At 33.7% G+C, this 21,065-nt stretch overlaps 1 protein-coding gene across 2 annotated transcripts in view; it reads right to left on the bottom strand.

The window, feature by feature from the left end:
• Positions 1–4,400: 4,400 nt before the first annotated feature.
• The window catches only part of LOC127737289 (filamin-C-like), a 65,759-nt gene continuing 49,094 nt past the window's right edge, over positions 4,401–21,065 (bottom strand). Inside the window, exons 15-24 of one of the 2 annotated variants that reach the window (XM_052247856.1) lie at positions 19,517–19,642; positions 17,472–17,723; positions 16,925–17,108; positions 15,757–16,011; positions 10,570–10,955; positions 9,911–10,189; positions 8,784–9,065; positions 7,216–7,368; positions 6,811–6,981; positions 4,401–5,885 (exon numbers count right to left, since the gene is read on the bottom strand). In XM_052247856.1, the coding sequence (XP_052103816.1) occupies positions 5,671–5,885; positions 6,811–6,981; positions 7,216–7,368; positions 8,784–9,065; positions 9,911–10,189; positions 10,570–10,955; positions 15,757–16,011; positions 16,925–17,108; positions 17,472–17,723; positions 19,517–19,642 (2,303 nt within the window). In that variant the 3' untranslated portion in view covers positions 4,401–5,670. The remainder of the gene's footprint in view (positions 5,886–6,810; positions 6,982–7,215; positions 7,369–8,783; positions 9,066–9,910; positions 10,190–10,569; positions 10,956–15,756; positions 16,012–16,924; positions 17,109–17,471; positions 17,724–19,516; positions 19,643–21,065) is intronic. The other variant, XM_052247857.1, reaches the window with a different exon arrangement.

Below are 21,065 nucleotides of genomic sequence, written 5' to 3'. Positions count from 1 at the left end.
CGCCTACCTGTACTGTTTATGAATTAAAGTCCCCGATACAGTGTAGGACAGTATTATTGTATGTCAGCAGGTGAAGTACTTTGTGCTTTCAGTGAAAAAGTATGTTTTCTGTGCGCACAACACGTTGTTTTGGAATAACCTCCATCAAAGTCCAAACGTTTGGAACAGTTAGTACTTTATTATACGGTAGTATTCATGTTATTCTTGTACTGTGTTTATATTATCTCATATACTCGTATTATAGTATATAATTAATTAATTTTCTGTACGTAATTTTATAGTACGTAGATTGAAGGGGTTGAGATCCAAAAAAAAACCTTTAACCCACCCGTATGCTAATGTACTAGCTCTTTAGAAATTGTAGTTGTTATATTTTAACGTTTATAGTAATTTCGGTAATTTGGTATTAATGGACTCACTGACTTCAAGCTTGACATCTTTTTAAGACTCTTTTCTGCTGTTGAAGGCCGTATACATTCCTCTATATGTCTTTAATAGTGTTTGCTGTGAATAGCAGATATCGGATAGTCTTTGTTAGATTTACTCACTTTTCTAGACTGGATGACTTAAAGCTTGACATCTTCTAAAGAACCTTTTCTACCGTTTTCAGACATCCAATTTCATTGTATCGTTGTATTGATGTCTTGTTTACCAAACATCTTTATTTCGTACTTTTCTTAATGACTCCATCACGAAGTTGTGTAATTGTTATGGAGTGTCTGTGTTACAGATAACCACGAATATGTTTCAATTGTTGTAACCACAATCCAGTCCTTTTTTTCCTCGTTTGTGACATTACCGAATGAGACTTATCATCGACTTTGTACTTAAGATAAACACTATGGCTGGTGTCTAGATGGAGTAGGATCTGCTTGCCCTATCTGAGATAACCCCTGGTTTTTAGCGGGTTCCTTGTGGCTCAGTTTTTTTGGGATTTGTTTGTCTTTTCGTCGTATTACGTTATGTGCAATGGCGTAGTCAGTTCATCTTCGACTTATGAGTTTTGAATGATCCTTAGGTATCTTCCGCCTCTTTACAACCACTGGGTCGATGTCATTGCTTATGGACCTTTTGTCCCCGAGGACATCATCCATGCAGTAGCATAAATGCATGAAACTAAGATTGCAAGGATACTGGCTCGGACGTCATCCAGTATAAAAAGATCCGAAACAGACGTCATCAAAGACATGGTGTCGTCTGAAATAGCCTCTTACCGCCAGACATGAGTAATATTTTGATAACAGATGTTCAATTTACTGGTTGTTTTACTTAACGATCATACTTGACCAGGAGTTACGATGATCTGAATTGTAAATGAACAAATATTGTGGATAGACAAAATACGGATTAGAGTGTAACATGCGCGGATTAATATATGTCGATGAAACAGTTATCATTTCAGATATAACTCGCCAAAGATTTTTCGGACCGGTTGGTATTGGGAAAGATGTAACGGAGGAGATCTTTTCTAAAACTTTTCTTTGCCAACAAAGGTCTCGATGCCATCAGTTTAGGCAATGTTCTTTATCATAAATCAGTTTAATCTAAAATACCTCCCTGCTTTAAAGACCAGTCTTTTCCTATCATATCTTATACTATACCATAACTATTGCGACTAAACCTTTCAATTATAAATACGTGTTGCCGTATCTTGATATTGACGACTTCAAGCGTAAACCTCCTGATTGCACACGTGTTAGTTCCCCATTCATATAAAATCCAACTGGCTACGTTAATATTGGGGACCTGGATATCTCTGCGAAATGTTGTAACCAAAGAACCGAAATACCGTAGTCCTAAATTTATAAATTGGAAACACAACTTTACAATACTAATTGATTCATTCGAGAATTATGACAGGAAATGGACTAAACCCGAAAAGAAGACGTGGACACTCGTTATAAATAAGTGCGAGGTCGTTGATACAATTAAGAAATAAAAAACTGAATGGGTCTGTAAAACATTCCTCCTACTATTTAGATGATGTCCTCTCACTAAATAATTCAAGGTTTAGTGACTATGGTGATCGCATCTATCCCATCGAGCTCGATAGAAAGGAAACCACATATACTATTACAGTTACTTCACTAAGAAATAGACAATGAGAGTCGGTTGAAAATAGAATTAACGAAAAAAGGGGACGATTTCAGTTTCCCAATTTTAAACTTTCTATTTCCATGTAGCAACATTCCAGCAACGGCTGTATATAAGGAACATATCTCCCAGTTGATACGATATTCCAGAGCTTGCGTTTCTATCATGATTTCTTTGATAGAAAATTGCTGTTAACAAAGAAGCTTTTGAACCATTGGTTTCAAGTGTTAAATCATCCCTTCGAGAACGTCAATACAAGTTGGTTGAGTGTTATGAAATATTTGCGTCGCAGATGATTACGGATATGTTCCAATTGTCGTAACCATAATTCCGTCGACTTTTCCTCGATTATGGCATTACAGAAGAAGACTGATCACCGAATTTGAACTTATCATGAGCAACCTGACAGGTGCTTTAACTGCATCTGACATAAACCTCGTTTTTGGTAGGATTTGTGTCGCCCAGTCTTTAAGTTTCTGTGTTTTGGGGACTTGTTTGTCTTTAAGTCGTATTATTTTTTTGTCATAGAGTCGTCAGTTTCTCTTCGACTTGAGTTTTTAATGACCCCTTGGTATATTCCTCTTCTTATTTTCATAACACACTCTACTTGCTCTCAAAACGTCGTGTTTGATTTGGCCTTCCAACTGTTTTGATTCGAGTGCCATTAATGAGTCTTATGTAGACGAAACGCGCGTCTAGCGAACCTAATTATAAGCCTGGTATCTTTGATGAGTTTTTGTAACATCGTTATAAAGACAATATAATCATTTGCTTTAGGAGCACATGATACGACCATCTTTTAATCAGTGAAAGTAAACTTTATGGTGGTGTACTGTTAGTGTGAAATTCAGTCGTTGCAATTGGTTGCTGTCTGTCATATTCATTTTTCGTTTATTGATTTGTTACAAGTCTAACCGTGTTTTCCGTGTTTGAATTGTTTTGAATTTTGACATGCCGGGGTCTTTTGAAGCCGACCATATTGTATGGGATTTGTTAATTGATGAAGGCCGTACGGTTACATTTAGTTGATTACATATACGCCACTACAACTCTTGCTTGGGGGACAGTTGTCTCATTGGAAAACATAACACATCTCTTTATTTTTACTTTGTATGTAGACGCAAAAGGCTTTTAAAATGTCAACTATTCGTGGAAGCTTTTTTGAGTTATCGTGAGACCAAAAGTTGCCTAAATTTACGATTAAAGTTCAATAACTCTCGAACGACTAATCTGAAAATTGTAAAAAGTAAAAGGTACTGCATGTAGCTTGGCCATGTTACATCTAGCGTTGTCTGCCATATTTGGTTTTAGATTTTTGGTCATTGTGAAGACCATAGGGTGACTACTATGGTTGTTTACATTCTCGATCCTTGAGTTCTGGTTGATAGTTGTTATCTTTATACTGCGTTCACTTGTCATAATGATGGGTGAAAGCATACTTGAGTTATCTTGAGACTCACAAAACCTTGCTGAGTTTTTCATTATTATAAAAGTACGACGATTCTGCTATGAACGACTGAACTGTAAATAATTTCACTTTTTGAACCTTATGTTTTTAGTTTGTTTAATAATGATCAAATATGCACTAATGTTAATCTGCAGGTATATGCATAATAAAAAATTAATCAAGTATAAAAATAATATATTGCTTAATGTTTACAGTTTTTGAATTAAAAGATGTTTTACCTCCAGACAGGCATTTAAGAAATGTTTCGTTTTGAAACTGAATATAATTAGCTTTGAGCACAATTAATTTCCACCTTATAACTTAAAATTTGTTTTTAAAACTTTTATAGGAACACGATCTAGCCTTTATTCACTTAGTATCGTTCGGTTGATTGATTATAGAACAAACGTTACAAGGTACCTTGCCGTTTGGTTGTTTGTAGTTCAAATGCCTCAATTAATTTGATAACAGTCCGTCGGGTTATACGGTTTATAAAGCAAAACAAAAAATACTGAAAGGAAAATTCTGATAATCGTTTGATTTTTAAATAATATCACAATAAACGTCAGTTGTCAAAATACCACTTTCAATAAAATATTAAACTCAAAGAGTTTATACAGAAAAAAAATAATCGCTATTTCTATGATAAAATTGAGTAAAAGTTCTGACCAATTTATAATCTGTATTTCTACCGGTGAAATCTAAGACAACAATGCGAATATGTGGAATCAGACCAAACCATGAAATGTACACTTGAAAGAAAGATGCAGACGGAAAATCACAATCCACAAAAAAAAAAACATTGGGTAAGGAAAGTTTGGCTAGGTTACTACAGGATTTGGTATATTAATAAGGCATATTTTAGTCATATATAAATTTATTTGATAACAAAACATATTTTCTTTTGCATACATTATTATAACAAAATACATATATATTTGTGGATAGGCGGCGGAACATACTTTGGATGAGTTTGGCATTGATGTACTTAACGTCTAAGTATCAATCTTCTTTCCTTGGAAAAGGGGATTTTTTGTGTTTTTATAAAAAAAACATTATAACAAGGAAGAATAAATGCAATGAAATAAGTTGTATGGCTATATATAAATCGGTTGATTTTAACGGCTGATACGGAGAAACTGACATTAAATAAATATCTAAAAAGTAGGGTGCACTGAACTACCGCCTATATATTTCTTTTATGCAAGCGTGTGTATATTTATTACAATAATATTTGTGAGATCGCTTATAAATGATACATGTCGGCATTACATCCTATATTGTTTATACAAGCTATTTCTGTTGCATTCACACTTTCGCAATATTCTTTCTCCGGAACAAACCATTACAATTTTGGATGTTATGAATAATTCAAGAATGATTTACATTCAAAATCGAAACAGTATTTATGAGATGAGTATTCTTCATATTCTTGCATTCACAGATAAACAAATTGTACAAGTTACACCGGCTCTTATTTGTAAATGTATACTTTTGTATTCAAGTGAAAACATGTTGGCTAAATAAGGGCAATATGGTTCCTAATTCGATGCCCCGCCTCTTACTATTTAGATCGTATACAGATGCAGTTTTATCCTCCAAGATATAAAAATAAATTAAACACTTTTTTTATTATCGTAGTAGCATAAAACACATTCTTCTTTGCAGTGGTTTTAAATATTGAGCTGGTGAAAAACTTTTTTTTTTGGTACGTACTTGTATAAGATTGAATATATATTCGTAACCACGTCCTATTTGCTGTTGGGAGGGAGTTCGCGTTGTGGTTATTTTGGCATATAAGTGATAATTAGCAAATTCGTATGTTTTGCCCCAAAAAAACTATGACAAACTTAACACCAAACTTACAAATGTGATTATTTTTATATGAAGTAACATATGGTGTTCTTGGGAATGAAACTTTACACCTAATGTCCTGTGGTATGTGATGGAATTTATTTTAAATAGATAAGTTTAATTGCATAACATTCTGAATCCCTAGATGTTGTCCAGATTTTTTCGACAGTAAATACAATCTTCTGATGAATATGTATTCAATTTGGTATTTAAATATAGTCCCCAATAAGATCTATAATTTCTCCCCAACTGAAATTGCCATAAAATTCTAGGACCTAATAAAGTAAAGTTTCGCCATGTTGTAATTCGAACAGGAATCTATCTAAATCGTCCTTTGATACTCCTAGGTGGATTCGGTACGGACTGTTTCCCACGTGATGTCCTGACCACTTGCAATTTATTGTATAAGTCCCTGGTTCATGTGGATTGTATCTACAGTGAAAAATTCTATCTTTCTGACTGTCTCTCTTCATTTCTACATTGAAAGCACCTGAAAGGATATAATATTTAAACCGTTGATTTTATTTTGTGTGATTCGAAGTAAGATCATTGTACTCCTATCCTTTGGTTGTACTATGCCATGCCCTATTTTCCTTACAGTATGCCTTTTGTAAGTCGTTTTATAAACAGCCGAAACCGTGAAAGACTCACATTGAAAAAAAAACTTTAAAGGTATATTGTCATCCCGTTTTTATTTTTCAAGTAGACAAGAAAGGATTATCGCTGAATGTGCATCAGAAACATATTTCATGAAATCAAATGCAGCTAGAAATGACTCAATTTGGTAATACCACTTCAGATTATTTGTGATCTTGTGCTTTCAATTTTCGTCAATGTTATTTCATGATATTTACGACATGGGTATGTATACTTGATTACACTTAACTTTGAAAACAAGTTCTGTTAAAATATCCGATATTAAGAAGATTAAATTCAAACCTACCAATTTTATATGATCTTTAAACCAGCCAATCAATTTAGTAGGTTTTTTTTTTAAATCTATAGCTCTAACCTAATCGTGTAAAATTGGACTTAGTCAGTAAAGTGTATTCCTTTTAAATCAGTTTTTTTTATTGTAAGATTCTTTCTTCGTCTTTCTGCTCATTAGACATGAGTTCACGTATTTGAGGTTGACCAATCACACACTTTGGTATGTAAAAAGTAAGTATTTGTGACATTGTCATAAGAATTATTGGTTATAATAAGATTAGAAAATGCAGAAAGTGACAAACATTTATAATCATAATATAAAGAACTGTTATAATGGGCATATTCCATGCCCCCAAAACAGAGACAAAAGATACCAAACTAATAATATTAAATTACCCCAAAAGACACACAAGAAGAGTTTAAATATCGTTTCTTCATTTGAAATGTATTGGCATCCGATATATTTTAATACGAAGGAACATTACCTTTAGGACCCATCACACTGACATTAAGTTCTCCTGACCCAGCGTCTCTTGCATCTACCCAAAAATGACTTTCATATTCTCCTAAGACACCATTGTTCTCTATACCTGGTCCATGTACATATACTATTCCACTGTGGTGAGGTACCCTTATATCGATTGCGTAGGGACTACCTGCAAACAATTCAGGAAAAACAGTTGCATACTTCTTTTTTTTCAAAATTAAACAGAATTAATCATATGAAATTTATCGAAAATATATATTTCAAACGCTAAACATTTAATTATATAGAAGAAAAAAACATTTTACAAAGGTATGAATAATAGCAAACGAAATCCGGCAAATTCTTATCATAATATGACATAATCCAGATAGAGTTATTTCCCCTCTGTTGCATGAAAAATTACCTAAAACATGTTCCTTATTGTATTTGATAGCCATAATATGTCTGCCGGCCTCCACGGGTTTGAAAGACACTTTAGTAGTACCATCGATGTTTTCAACAAGAGATACAGCCACTTTCTGGTTAGAAGGACCCGTACATTTGGCAGTAAGTTTTCCTACAATATCAATACAACTGTTAGTTATGTCAGACTAAGTTTAAGTAGTTTAAGAAGAAAATTGACATAGATGCAATGTGTGAGTAAAAATTTTAGTGGTAAATAATAATCTTGTTTCAATGTGTGAGTAAATTGCAGAGGTAACAAATAATCTTGCTTCAATGTGTGAGTAAATTTCAGAGGTAACCAATAATCTTGCTTCAATGTGTGAGTAAATTTAAGAGGTAACCAATAAACTTGCTTCAATGTGTGAGTAAATTTAAGAGGTAACCAATAATCTTGCTTCAATGTGTGAGTAAATTCAAGAGGTAATTAAGAATGATGCTATAAGGTGTCAGTAAATAAAAGGAAACTAAATATTTTGTTGCAAGTGTTATTCAATTCTAGACGAAATAAGAAAAGGTTGCAGCAATTTGTTAGTAAAAATTTAGAGAAAACTAGGGCTTGTATTGATGTTGCTGCAAGATGCGTGTAAATTTTAGATAAAACTGTAGATCCTGCTGAAATGTGTGGGAATGAAACTTATGCTAATAAAAATTAGGAGATGTGGTATGATTGCCATTGAGACAACTATCCACCAAGAGTCAAATAAAGTGGATGTAAGCAATTATAGGCAAACGTACGGCCTTTAACAATGAGAAAAACCCTTACCGTAAAGTTGGCTATAAAAGGCTACGACGTGAAAAATTTGAAACAATTCAATTGAGAAAATTAATGGCCTAATTTATAACAAAACAATTTACGAAAAACAAATATGACAGACACGAATCAACGACAACCACTGAACTACAGGCTCCTGACTTAGGACAGGCACATATATGAATATGGCGGGGTTAAACATGTTTGAAGGCGCCAACCCTCCTTAACCTGGGACAGTGGTGTAAAGGCACAACACAAAAACAAACCATGCAAAACAATAATCGAAAAACTGATATAAAACAGAAAAAAACAACCAATCAATTACAGGCTCCTGACTTTGGATAGGCACATATAGAATGTGGCGGGGTTAAACTAGTTTGCTGAAGCCAAACCCTCCCCCAAACCAGGGACAGTGGTGTAACAGTACAACATAAGAACAAAGAAATTGTTTGGATATTGATACATGACGGGAAGTCTTTAGTTCATTTAAGAAGACCTTCTGGCAACTGTTAATTAATAGTAAAGCTGTTATTGTGATACATAGTGATTATCCTGTATATTTTTGGTATATAGTCTTTCATTGGTATACATTCTCGAGTACACGCATCCAAGATTTTTTTCCACCAGTCCTTGAAAAATCCATGTGATATCATCCTCGAAATAGATTAAACATGTAGATATTGCAAAATTTTGATGACATAAAATTAAATGTCACATATAAGAACATAAACAAATGTTTAGTCGATCATTATTTACTAAGAACTATTGATACCGACCTTTTCCCGCTTTTCTTGGATCTATCTGTAGATGGAAGTCCTTCCCAACCGTTCCGCCTTTAATATTTGCTCCACTTACATTAACTTTCTCCGGGTAAAATGGAGGATTGACGTTTATTTTGAAAGGACAACACTTAAGTTTTCTATCGTTCCATTTGATATCCAGTAAGTAAGCTCCCGGGTAGGCAGGAATATACGTACAACGATACTGTTTGGGACCAAATGGCCTAACTTCGATAGGGATTTCATATTTTGGACTAAACATTTTCGTGGCGGGTTCACCTAAAAGCAGAGATGATAAAGATTATTTAAAACAAGTATTTAGACATTGACATATAAAAAAATAATAATAGATTCTGATAGTTTGGTACAGAAATCGTCAGACCTAATAGTGTGTGCTTGTTATATTAACTGGTTTCAACACACTATTATCTTTTATATCGACAATATGAGCGAACAAAGTTTATCATCGCATAGCAATGTAATGTTCCCTATAGAATGTTATTCGGCTTTGTGCGTTCCTGTTGAAAGTAAAAGGCGCTTCTACGCATGCAATAAATAGTGTGTTGTTCATTTTTGTATCAAAGGTAAGCGTGTAATATTTCAAGGGAACATGGTGTCTTTGTGTCTTTAAAAGGAGGTTATTGCACTGTAAACACTGTAATAAAGATGACACAAGACATTTTTTGGTAGTGATGTTTAAGATGTTTGTGTTTATCATATAAACTATTTACATCATTTTGATCTTAATGAAAGAAAAGGCACGGATCTGTTATGTTTGATCACAACTTTATCATAACGACATCGATGATGAAATGAACTAGACACCTGGTGAAAATCTGTCGTCTGTCATTTCTATGGTAGATGTTCAGGACTAGGAGTTCTACTGGTATTTTAAAAATTTTGTCGATAATGATCTAAAATTGGGGCGATTATTCGTTTACCCAGCTTTCCTTCAGCAATAAAACTCACCGCTATTTATAGAACTCAACATTAAAGCATATCAACGAACAAGCAAATAAACAACTGTAATACTATATAGAGATTAAATTTGAAATATCCAAGTAGAAACACTGATTGATTTTAAAGTCATTTCATCTAAGTTTATACAATAAATGTAACTATACCTGGTCCTGCATTGCGGCCGTCGATGTTAAATGTCGCTTCTTTGTTGGCAAAAGCTTCTTTCAGCCCTTTTCCACTGAGTATAACTTTTGAAGGATCTATTGGTGAATGTTCATAGCTCCTATGTGACAATGCCGGGCCATCAACAATTTTATATGACGGTGACGGTGAACTAGAACTACGACTCGGACTGTTCGCAACATAAGTTGTGTAAATACGGGGCGTTCTGTATACAACCCTTTCTGGATCGGTATTAGTTGTTGCAGTAGAATGTAGACTGCCTGAAACGAAATAGAGATTGCAATGTATATGCATCTCCTTAAATGAAAATAAAGCATCGAAATAAAGTCATACAATAGTTGTCTGAACATATTTCAGAGATTTTGAAATATCAATGATTTCTTTTCTGCAATACAAATTCATTATTTTTATGAATAAATAATCATGCTATGCTATCTGTCTTGACAATAATCTCTGTTTAAAATAAATAGCCGTTAAGTAAAAAGTAAAATACTTAGTAACAAAAATACCGAACTCAAAGGAAAATTCAAAACAGATAGTCCCTAAGTAAACACATGTACAAAAGTTAAGTACAAACTTATTCAAAATAAAATAACAAGCAAAACGTTAAAAGTCTTCAAATTTACGAATCAAATCTTACCAGTACGCCTTGGAACAAGGACTCTCGGTGTTGACCTAGAACTGACATCAGAAACTTTTCGAATAACAGTAATTCTGGGATCGTCTGGAACCCTTCGCACTAGAGTAATTTTGGGATCGTCTGGAACTCGCCGAACCACTGCAATCTTAGGGTCATCTTGAACTCTTCGAACCATTGCTATTTTAGGTTCATCTACTACTTTTCGAAGCAGAGTTATTTTAGAATGAGGAGCTTTCTTCCTTGAATCGTCGGATGATGATGACGACGTACTGCTTCCGCTCGAAAAACGTTTCTTTTTATTGCGTTTATGTTTCGTAACATAGATTGTTGTTGGTTTTGTATTAGCGGTATTTACCCATGGGCCATCCAATTCGTCTCCGTTTACTCTGAAAATTACCAATATGGTTTGATTATTAATAAAGGCAGCTGAAGTTTACCGAGTTATAATAACAGCATATTTTTTTAACAAACAATGCGTTTTTTTCATAAAATAGAATTTCAAGTAATTTGAATAGAATTGTCATAGAAAATGAAAAAAAAAGAAATGTGGTATTTGTGCCCCTAGGTGATAATTACTGTCAATATGATATGTGAGACGCTTTAATTAGAATCTTAAGTATATAACTAGATCGAAAATAATCAATAAGGGAACGCTTATATTTCAAAGTAAAATATCAATATTAACATATGTAATATTAAGACATATTCCTATTTGTCAGAACAGTTATGTTTAAGTTGCATTACAATTGGTACCGTGCATGTTATTATTTCAGTATATTAGAGGCTTATCAAAAATACAGAATTGATTTTGTAACAAAAAGTGATCACGAGAATAGGATAACAACAGATGAACTGAACTTCAACATACCAGGTGTATTAAAAACGACAAATAACCTTATTCACAAGCTAATTTGGAGGAGATTTTAAATGAGCAAACACAATAATAAAAGAGACATAAGTGAAAAAAAATAACAAAGAGCTCCTCCATGAGCGCATACGCCCGTCGCCTTTTTCAGTGAATAAAGTTCCATAACTCAATGTCATATCAGAAATTTATAAAAAAAAACTAAAAGGAGCAGATTTAATAGATGTAAACCAGTCACCAAAGTTTTATGAAAACTGCTCAAAGCATTTTTGAGTTTTTTTTTCAAAAAGTAGACAAATTCCCCCTTTTTCAGAATAAAATCCCTTAACTCAGAAACGTAAAATCTAAAAATTATCAAAATCGAAATGGAGCTTACGTCAATAAATATAAACAATTCACCAAAGCTTCATGAAAATTGGTTAAAGTGTTTTTGAGTTATTGTCCGACATATTGACGACGGACGGACAGACAGACGGACGGACAACGGTATACCATAATACGTCCCGTAAACTGGCGTATAAAAACGAAAAACGACGGAAATATGAACAAGTCCATAAAACACTACATAGAAAACTAAAGTGAGGAGCATCACAAACACAACATTTCACTTATATCATCTCAACTGTCTCTGCTTTCATTCCTACTGTCAAGACAGACGTATATATCACTTATATCCTCTCAACTGTCTCTGCTTTCATTCCTACTGTCAAGACAGACGTATATATCACTTATACCCTCTCAACCTCTCTGCATTTATTCCTACTGCCAAGACAGACGTATATATCACTTATATCCTCTCAACTGTCTCTGCTTTCATTCCTATTGTCAAGACAGACGTATATATCAATTATACCCTCTCAACCGTCTCTGCATTTATTCCTACTGTCAAGACAGACATATATATCACTTATATCCTCTCAACCGTCTCTGCTTTCATTCCTACTGTCAAGACAGACGTATATATCACTTATATCCTCTCAACTGTCGAGACAGACGTATATATTACTTATACCCTCTCAAATGTCAAGACGTCGACCCGAAACTATGACAGACGCATGTATCACAAATACCTTCTCAACTGTCTAGACTTCAACCCGTACTCGGTAAAGAAAAAAGTGAAATAACAAAAATAACGAACTCCAAGGGAAATTCAAAACGGAAAGTCCTTTGTCCAATCGAAAAAAAACAAAAGCTCAAAAACATCAAACCAATGGAAAAAACTGTCATATTCCTGACTTGGTACAGGCATTTCCTTATGTAGAAAATGGTGGATAAAACCTGGTTTTACAGCTAGCTTAACTTTTCACTTGTATGACAGTCACATAGAATTCCATTATATTGACAACATTGTGTGAGCAAAACAAACAGACATGATAGGTAAGAATGTCAAACATTGGGGTACGGCAGTCAACATTATGTTAATCTTAATCAATATAAAATCAAATAACTTTTTCAACAAAGAAAAAAAATGGCATATAGACACTCTATAGGCAAAGTAAATATGCAAAAGTGAAAGACAGGTATACAATAAATGCCCATAGTACAATAACACAACGGCTGGAGGTAAAAATACCGGCCCAGGCCAAAAGTATATCACGAAAAATGGACTAAACAGTAAAGGTTAAAAATATACAAAGACAAATAAAAAGAACACTATAACTCGTAATCAAGATGATAAACGTCCATCATGCATTATTTGTGAAGTTGATACCGAATATTTATCAAAAAAGTCTTGGTTTCTTCCGATGAACTTTATTTTTAGAAAAAGGACAAGACGTTCTTTGACATAACCCTGGTTCATCATCTTTCTGCTCATACACTGGTGACGTTTTAAAAAGTCTAAGTAGCAGCTGCAAGCTCTTGAATACCGATTGAGTTGGGAAATGTATATCCCATATGCAGGTGAAGTTGGTATATTGCTGCTAATGAGGGGGAAATCTATAATTTCAAAAATAAAAAAAGCGTCTCGTTTGTCATAGATTCCGGTACTGACCGCTTATGTGATATTCGAGGTATAAGTCTAAACATAAGGCGGAGGAAGCCGTGTCTGTTGTTTCTTTAATTTCTAGTTCTGGAGGATATATTAAAGGAACCCAATCTGAAAAATTTGGATTTTTAATGGAAAAAAAAATCATCAAGATATCTGAATGTGGTTTTAAATGATCTTGGTGCTTTGATCTTCTTGTTTTTGACAAGTGTCCGAAGGAACTTTGACTCATATGTGACAGACGTGTATATCATTTAACAGAACAAAACAAAAATTTATTTGAAACCGAAATCATGAAGATATTCTTTTTTATCATTGTTAAAGTGTTTGATACGTTTGAGGACGTGCTTTGTAAACATAGAGTCGGTATTCCTATTGGAAGCAACAGTTCCTCATCTTTTCTTATGGAACTTGTTTCTCTGTTCATGTGAGGCATATAATATACAGGAGCATAATTATCAAGAAGAATGAAAAGATCAAAATATGTGAATTACATCAAACACAAAATTAATATGGATACATGAGATGTATAAGAATTGAAACGACATGGATCATAGATTTATTTGTCTAAAGACTAATTAAGAGATTAACATCTGGAAATTTAGAATCAAGTTTTAAGACGAAAGAGGAGATTTCAGCTTTCTAATTGAGAATTTCATTTGCTTCTGTAACAACATTCTAACAGCACCTATATACCTACCGTCTGAGACAGACATATGTATCACTTATACTCTACAACCTGTAAAAACTTCATTTCAATTCTGTGTTGGACAAACTTGTGTTCGTTTATGATGGACGACTCAAGACGAGAATCTATAGCAAACGACGTGATTTCAACTTTCAAATTATCCCTTCCTATTTTTCAGACCCTTTTCTCCGTCGTATGACGTTTACATATCTCCGTTAATAACTTTCGCTCGTGCTTGTTCACACTAAACAGACTTCATTAACAGGGGTGTGCTCTTAACACAAACACTGCTCTAACAGAGTTATTAGGTAGAATGACTGAAATCGACACTACGTAGGTGGTGCGGTCACCATCACGATGTGGTTGGCCGATACGATTGGGTCGGTTCCCTATTCACTATAGACTACTTTTCTTTGTATTATATTTAAAGTTACCAGTAAAGTTGTCTGATCTGTAATTTTACAGATTGTGTCCTATTTTTGATTATGACCTTTTTTACAAATTGTGAACTCGCACAGCAGGTGATGCACGCATAGTTGCTTACCCTGTCGATGCACCCGGTCTTGCTTGTTTTGGAGTTTTATGCGATTGCTCACTAAATGTTTGTTACCTTTATTAGTGGCTTCCTAATTTGATTTGAACCTCGGTAAACTACTGTCGCCTTAATTTATGTATTAAACTTGTATCTCTTGTAGCACTTGTGGAAGTTTCGTCCCCGAGGGTATCACATACCCAGTAGTCAGCACTCTTGTGTTGACAAGTACTATCATTGATATGTTCACTTTTTGTTTTATTATTCATAAAAAAAAAAAAATAAATAAAGTGTTGAACTTTTCGAAACACTAAAGTGATAGGGAATAGACTCTTAGCTGTACTTTGCACACTTTGTTTATTCAAGCGCCGTTAATGTGTCTAATGTAGACAAAACACGAGTCAGGTGTACCAATTTTTAAGCCTGATGTCTCTGAAGATTTTTGGAATGTCCTATCACCTGTCTAGACTTCAAAACGTACTATCAGGAAAAAACGTTGATAATGACCTAATACGATATATATGAGCAGAGGTCAGTAAATTTCATATGGGGTGAGAGCGAAGTGTGCTAGTGACCTTATACGTATGGGGTCAGTAATATGGAATTTATTGACCCCATATATATCGTATTCGGTCACTAGCACACAGTGTAAAGAATTTATCTTACCAACTATCTTAACATGTAGCATTTAGACTAGTGGCGTACAAAATTTTAATACTGGTATTTATAATGAGTTTATCTTCTACCAAAATGATCAAGTCTTCAATATTAAGAACATATTGGTCTATACAAAAACAAATGCCAACAATAACAACTTGTTACCTATTAATAAGTTTTCTGCATTTATTTTCAATTGTTCATCATCAATTTCTTCATCTGTTATATTAAAATAAAACACGACTACTAACCCCATTTTAAATATACAAGTCTCCACGTGTTCGCTTTTAACCAATGATATTCTTAGAAGTGTATAGGGGTAAGATAAGTATTTATATTAATTGTATCCCGTCTTAAATTTCCTTCCTTCTGTTTGCGACTGACGTACATCACTTGCATACTCTCACATTTGTATGATTATTAAAACTGTCTGTGACAGACGCATAAATCACTCTCACCTGTCTAGCGATCTATCCCTATTGTCTACAGTAGACGTATATATCACGGATTCAGGTTGGAGTCTTCTGTTGTTTGGGAGTGTCGTATATTTTACAGGTTGGTGTTGTAATGTTCTATTGTTCGGAACTGACGCATACAGAATAGGCTGTTGTTCTATAGGTCTGTCTCTCTGATTTGACAATGATTTATATTGCATCGGTTTAGGTTGTACTCCTTCTTGTTTAACCGTTGGGTGTATAAGGTGATAGTTATATCTGAATATGTAAAACATGCGTATAACATTATCATACATACTAGGTCATGCAAATAATCTAAAACTGAACTTTCTAATGTTGAATACATTGTATTTATACACTACTTTTTAAATTTTATATTATTTCATACACAAAACTATTATGTACAAAGGATATATACTACCAAAACTTGCATGTATATTTAAAACAAACAAACTGAAGAAATAGACTCAACAACATATTACACCAAATATCTTGCATATACTTTCCAGAAATGTTGCATACAAAGTTTACTTAATATTTAATTTTTCGAACCCTTACGTTAGACATTTAAAACTGATGGCAACAACATCTTTAGAAATGTCTGGTTATTTATAAACTCAAACAGATTCTGTCAGGGTGAACATTTACTGTCATCCAGAAACAAACAAAAACATAATAAACAACTCATAATTATGAAAACTAAGGGCATTATCATTGATCAGTAAATTCCGAATCGGCCAAATCACAATTCACTTGAAGTTTATGGTTCATGATATCATAAATTTATAGAATATTCTGTCGCGTGGAAATTTAGGTTTCTACAAACAAAAAATATCCTCCTATCTTCAAGAGGAACAAGGGGCATAATGCTTGAACGGAAAAAATAGAATTTGATCTAATATCATTGTTTATGCGGTACATTCATTATCCTCCGGAAAAATCGAACATTGCATGTACTTTATGGTCCTAGACATTATCTTTAATTTTCATGAGATTTGGGTAAGCGTTTCTCTCATAATCACCTAGACACCAAACATGTGGTGAACATACTGACATGTTAATTATTACACAGGGTTTAATGACTTTAACATCAAAATGTCTTTTAATAATTGGTCACCAGCTAAAAAGTACATGCATTCAGTATTGAAAAAAACGAATGTAAAATGCTTACCTATTTGGACTGTTATGAAGGTGGCCTGGATCCGACGAATGATGTTGCTTTGGCTGCATAACCACTAATGGGGATAAGACCGGCTGATGTTGGTTGTCACTTTCAGGAAGCCAAACAGCATAACCAAGAAACGGTTTGGGTGATATAGGGAAGTCACACCACTTAACGTCTATATAATGGCGACCTTTGCAAAGCCAAAATATGTGTATACAAAACATTTCGAATGCAAAATACAAAAATCAAATCAAACATCTTACAAATAATACAAAATAACCAGATATTTAAATGAAGAATAAAATATAATCAACAATATACGAAATTAATACTGCTAGATTGGATAGCTAATACCATTGAAATAGTTTTTAATTTTGTTTGCTTCTTTCTTTACGTATCTATAAAGTAGGTTATAGAAAATAAATATGTTTTTTTCGCAATGATTATAAGGAATAACATAAAAGGTACTAATTTTTCTGCACCAGATGCGCATTTCGACAATCAATGTCTCTTCAGTGATGCTCGAGGCCAAAATATTTGAAAATGTAAATACCTTCCTCTTTTGGTGTGAAAATAAGCGTGTGTTTCCCTCCTATTCTGGAATCTATAGCTACCGGAACCTTGTAACTAGGGCCATGTACTTCAGCGGTCAGCTCACCGAGACCAGCCTCCGATGCATCAAATGGAATTTGCTTCTCTTTATTTACAATAAGTGGGATTCTGTCATGTTCATCAAGAAGGGGTTCCCATCCTCCAGAAACCCGTATTTTAGAAGGATCTACTATTAATGGTCTGAAGGGACTATCTACAAAACATACGAAGATGCGAAAAAATAAATATAGGTGTTCTACACCTGAGTAATAAAATAGCCGTTTTAAATGTTTAAATTGGTCTGTTCATATTCTTATAGAGTTTGTTTTCCAATATATGTAAAACTTTTGGTTGCATGTATTAATACTGTTATAGCAGAAGCTATTTTCTCTGATGACGCACTTGAATATTCTGTATTATCAACTACAGGTTTTAAATATGACAAAAAATGCCGCTCCCACTTAAACTGGGCGAACATTATGTAAAACCAAATGTGAAATCTGGTGTAGTATAAGTCGGTGCTTCGGTAATGACATGATTAATAATATGTTTACTAAAATTTCCCAGTTGATAAATTAAGAAGTTATAAAGAACCTAAGGTTACAACCTTAACTGCAAAGTTGATTTCAGAATGATTTAGCTATTCTTTTTATATTCCTATTGATCACAAATATCATAACATTGGTACGTATTTATACACCAACGGCTTTCGAATGTTTATGAATGATCATTCCTCATGAATGTTAAATAAGAAGAATGACGAAAAAGGAAGACCTGACGAATACGATCATGCACCGCTGTTGTTAATTAGCACAGGGAAGGAATTTTGTATTTTCCCTTCTATTATGTTATACTTCTTAATTGGAATAGGCTAATACTTTTTAGTTAAGGTGGTAAATAACACTACAGGGAGATAACTTTTTAAAAATCAGGCGAACGTTTTAATCACGTTCTATTGTTAAGGAAATTTTAGGCTTCTCAATGATCAAAATTAGTGTTTGTCAAACTGCTATATATCCAATGAAATCTTTCCGATAAAGTGTGTGGTTCAAGTTTTTTGAAATTTTTATATTTTTGTCAAAGGGTCAAAGTAAATATTATATTATTTTATGAAAATTAAACGAGCCAAATTAATTTTAGTCAAGGTGTTTGGTACCACCGTAAATAAATATTATCGTAATACCTCAACATAATTAATGATAAAGTACATTGCCTATTTTTAATTACTGCTTATTTCGGGTTTTGAGCAAAAAATGTATTTCCGTTTTGCAATCAGGTTTTTGATATCACAATAATTCCACTGAGTATTAGACAAATAGTCCATAGATAGTAGTTGCAATTGTCAAGTCTCAACCCAAGCAGTTACTTTTTAGGAAGGATATTTTACGGGTTACCTACCCCTTGATGAAATTGATGCATTATGAACTCGTCTGTGAATACGACCGCCCATGATCGAGCATAAGTCTACGTATGCATTTTTAATAAAACAGTAACATAGAGAGCATAACAACGATTTTGGTCATGTTGATTAGAATACTCTACCCTAATTTTATATTAAAAAAATATTAAGAAGATATTACATGGAGTCACTAGATATGTTCATTTAGACAAAATATTTACAACAGAAATCTGGCCAGTACAAGAATTTTTTTTGGAGGAAATAGAATGATATGAATACCGACTTTTAGCTGAAGCCCGACTCTGGGTGAGGGATTTTCTCGCTGTGTTGAAGACCTATTAGTGGCCTTGGACTGTTTTCTGCTCTTGTTCGGGCTGTTGTCTCTTTAACACATTCCCCGTTTCCATTCATAGCTTTATTTCTGATAAGGGACTTCTTCCTGTTTTCAATTTTGATATTTTCTTTTTTCTGACACACTCTTCAAGAATATATCAGTGTGTGATCGTTTCAGTTGTGTTTTGAAAATGATGCATGTTTGATTGTACGGTGTGAAATTACAGTTTTGTCATCAATAATGAATATTTCTAGTATGATAATAATTGTGTTACCTTCTATATTTTTGCCATCAAGTTTGACATGTATTCTATGGGGACCAGCTTCCTCTGGTACATATGTAGCAGTGTGTGTTCCATCGTCGTTTGCTACTACATTACAATTTATTGGGTAATGTGGACCTGTAATGAGTTAAAATTGGGAAAACATGAAAACCGAAAAATGTATAATTTAGGTTAAAAAAAAGTAAATACTTTATTATCAAACTGTTGAGTGCTACGCCTACTGTATTATATTTAAAAAATTGTTTTTATTATTTTATCTTTATGTTCACCTCTATCCTAAGTTAGAGTGAGGGTTAAGCGCCTTCGAACGTTTAACCTCGCAACTTTTAGTATGTGCCTATCATAAATCAAGAGCTTACAATCCAGTGGTTATCGTTGGTAATTGCATGTCATTAATTGTATTCAGATCGCGAGTCGCTCTTTTTAATGTTCCAAACTTGACCATTCTAATACTTTTAAAAGTTTACTATTTAGTTTCGTTTTTCTCATTGTTAGAATATGATGGTGTAGTTTACATCCTCGGCCATCGTTCTTTAGTGGATAGTCATATCAATGGCAATCATATGAGAGAGAAACAACAGATACCAAAGGGATATTCAAACTAATAAGTCGAAAACAAACTGACAAAGCCATTGCAAATATAAAAGAAAAACAACAACAAGAAAACTAATGAACCTCACCAAAACCGAGGGTGATCTCAGATGTTCCGAAAGGGTAAACAGGTCCTGCTCCACATGCAGCACCCGTCGTGTTGCTTCTGTCAGTACAAACCCGGTAATAAGTCTTATTCAGTAGGATACATTCGAGGAAAGGAGGACGGGATTATGGTTACAACAATTGGAACATATCCGTCGTCATCTGTGAAACAGATATTCCATAACGGTCAACCAACTCGTAAAGTTCACAATTGTGAAGCTGAAATCATTTCTTTTGTCGTAAATTTTTGTTCTCAACCCAGCCTCGTTGAAAATTTGTAGATGAAAGTCAAGATATGAGTAAGACTTAATTGTATCTGTTGTATCCTTTATCTAATGTTCGATGGGATAGATGCGCTCAACAAATTTTGAATTATTTAGTGAGAGAACATCATCTATATAGTTGAAAAACTCGTCCTCCAAACGTGACAAATATGATGTCAATTAAGAAATCAAGCATCTTGATAATGTAAGTTTCAGAGAATTTTTTGTTTGATTCAGAGTGATTTTTTACAAAGTACAATTTATCCCTCTCTTGTATCTACGTTGGCTATTTTTTTTTATGAAACAAAGCAGGACCAACTCTTTGAATTATTCTTTTAGTTTGGAATGGGGAATACTTGTGAAAAGGGTAGAAAAGTCAAATGTTTTAATACTATGCAAGAGAAGAGATATTTAGATTGTATGTACTTTAACAATTCTTTCGAATTTTTAAGTATACATATCTGATTAACACCACCCCTGTTTATGTAGTTCCACGATAACTTTGAAGCCCGGCTTTGATTGCTGATAAAATTGATGTCAATAATTTAGAAACTTCGTGGAGCACTTGGAAAACGCAGCAA

Source organism: Mytilus californianus, unplaced genomic scaffold (genome assembly GCF_021869535.1).
Source record: "Mytilus californianus isolate M0D057914Y unplaced genomic scaffold, xbMytCali1.0.p SCAF_4, whole genome shotgun sequence".
NCBI lineage: Eukaryota > Metazoa > Mollusca > Bivalvia > Mytilida > Mytilidae > Mytilus > Mytilus californianus.
The sequence above is the reverse complement of the archived record's forward strand: the minus strand, read 5'-3'. Positions and strand labels throughout refer to the sequence as shown.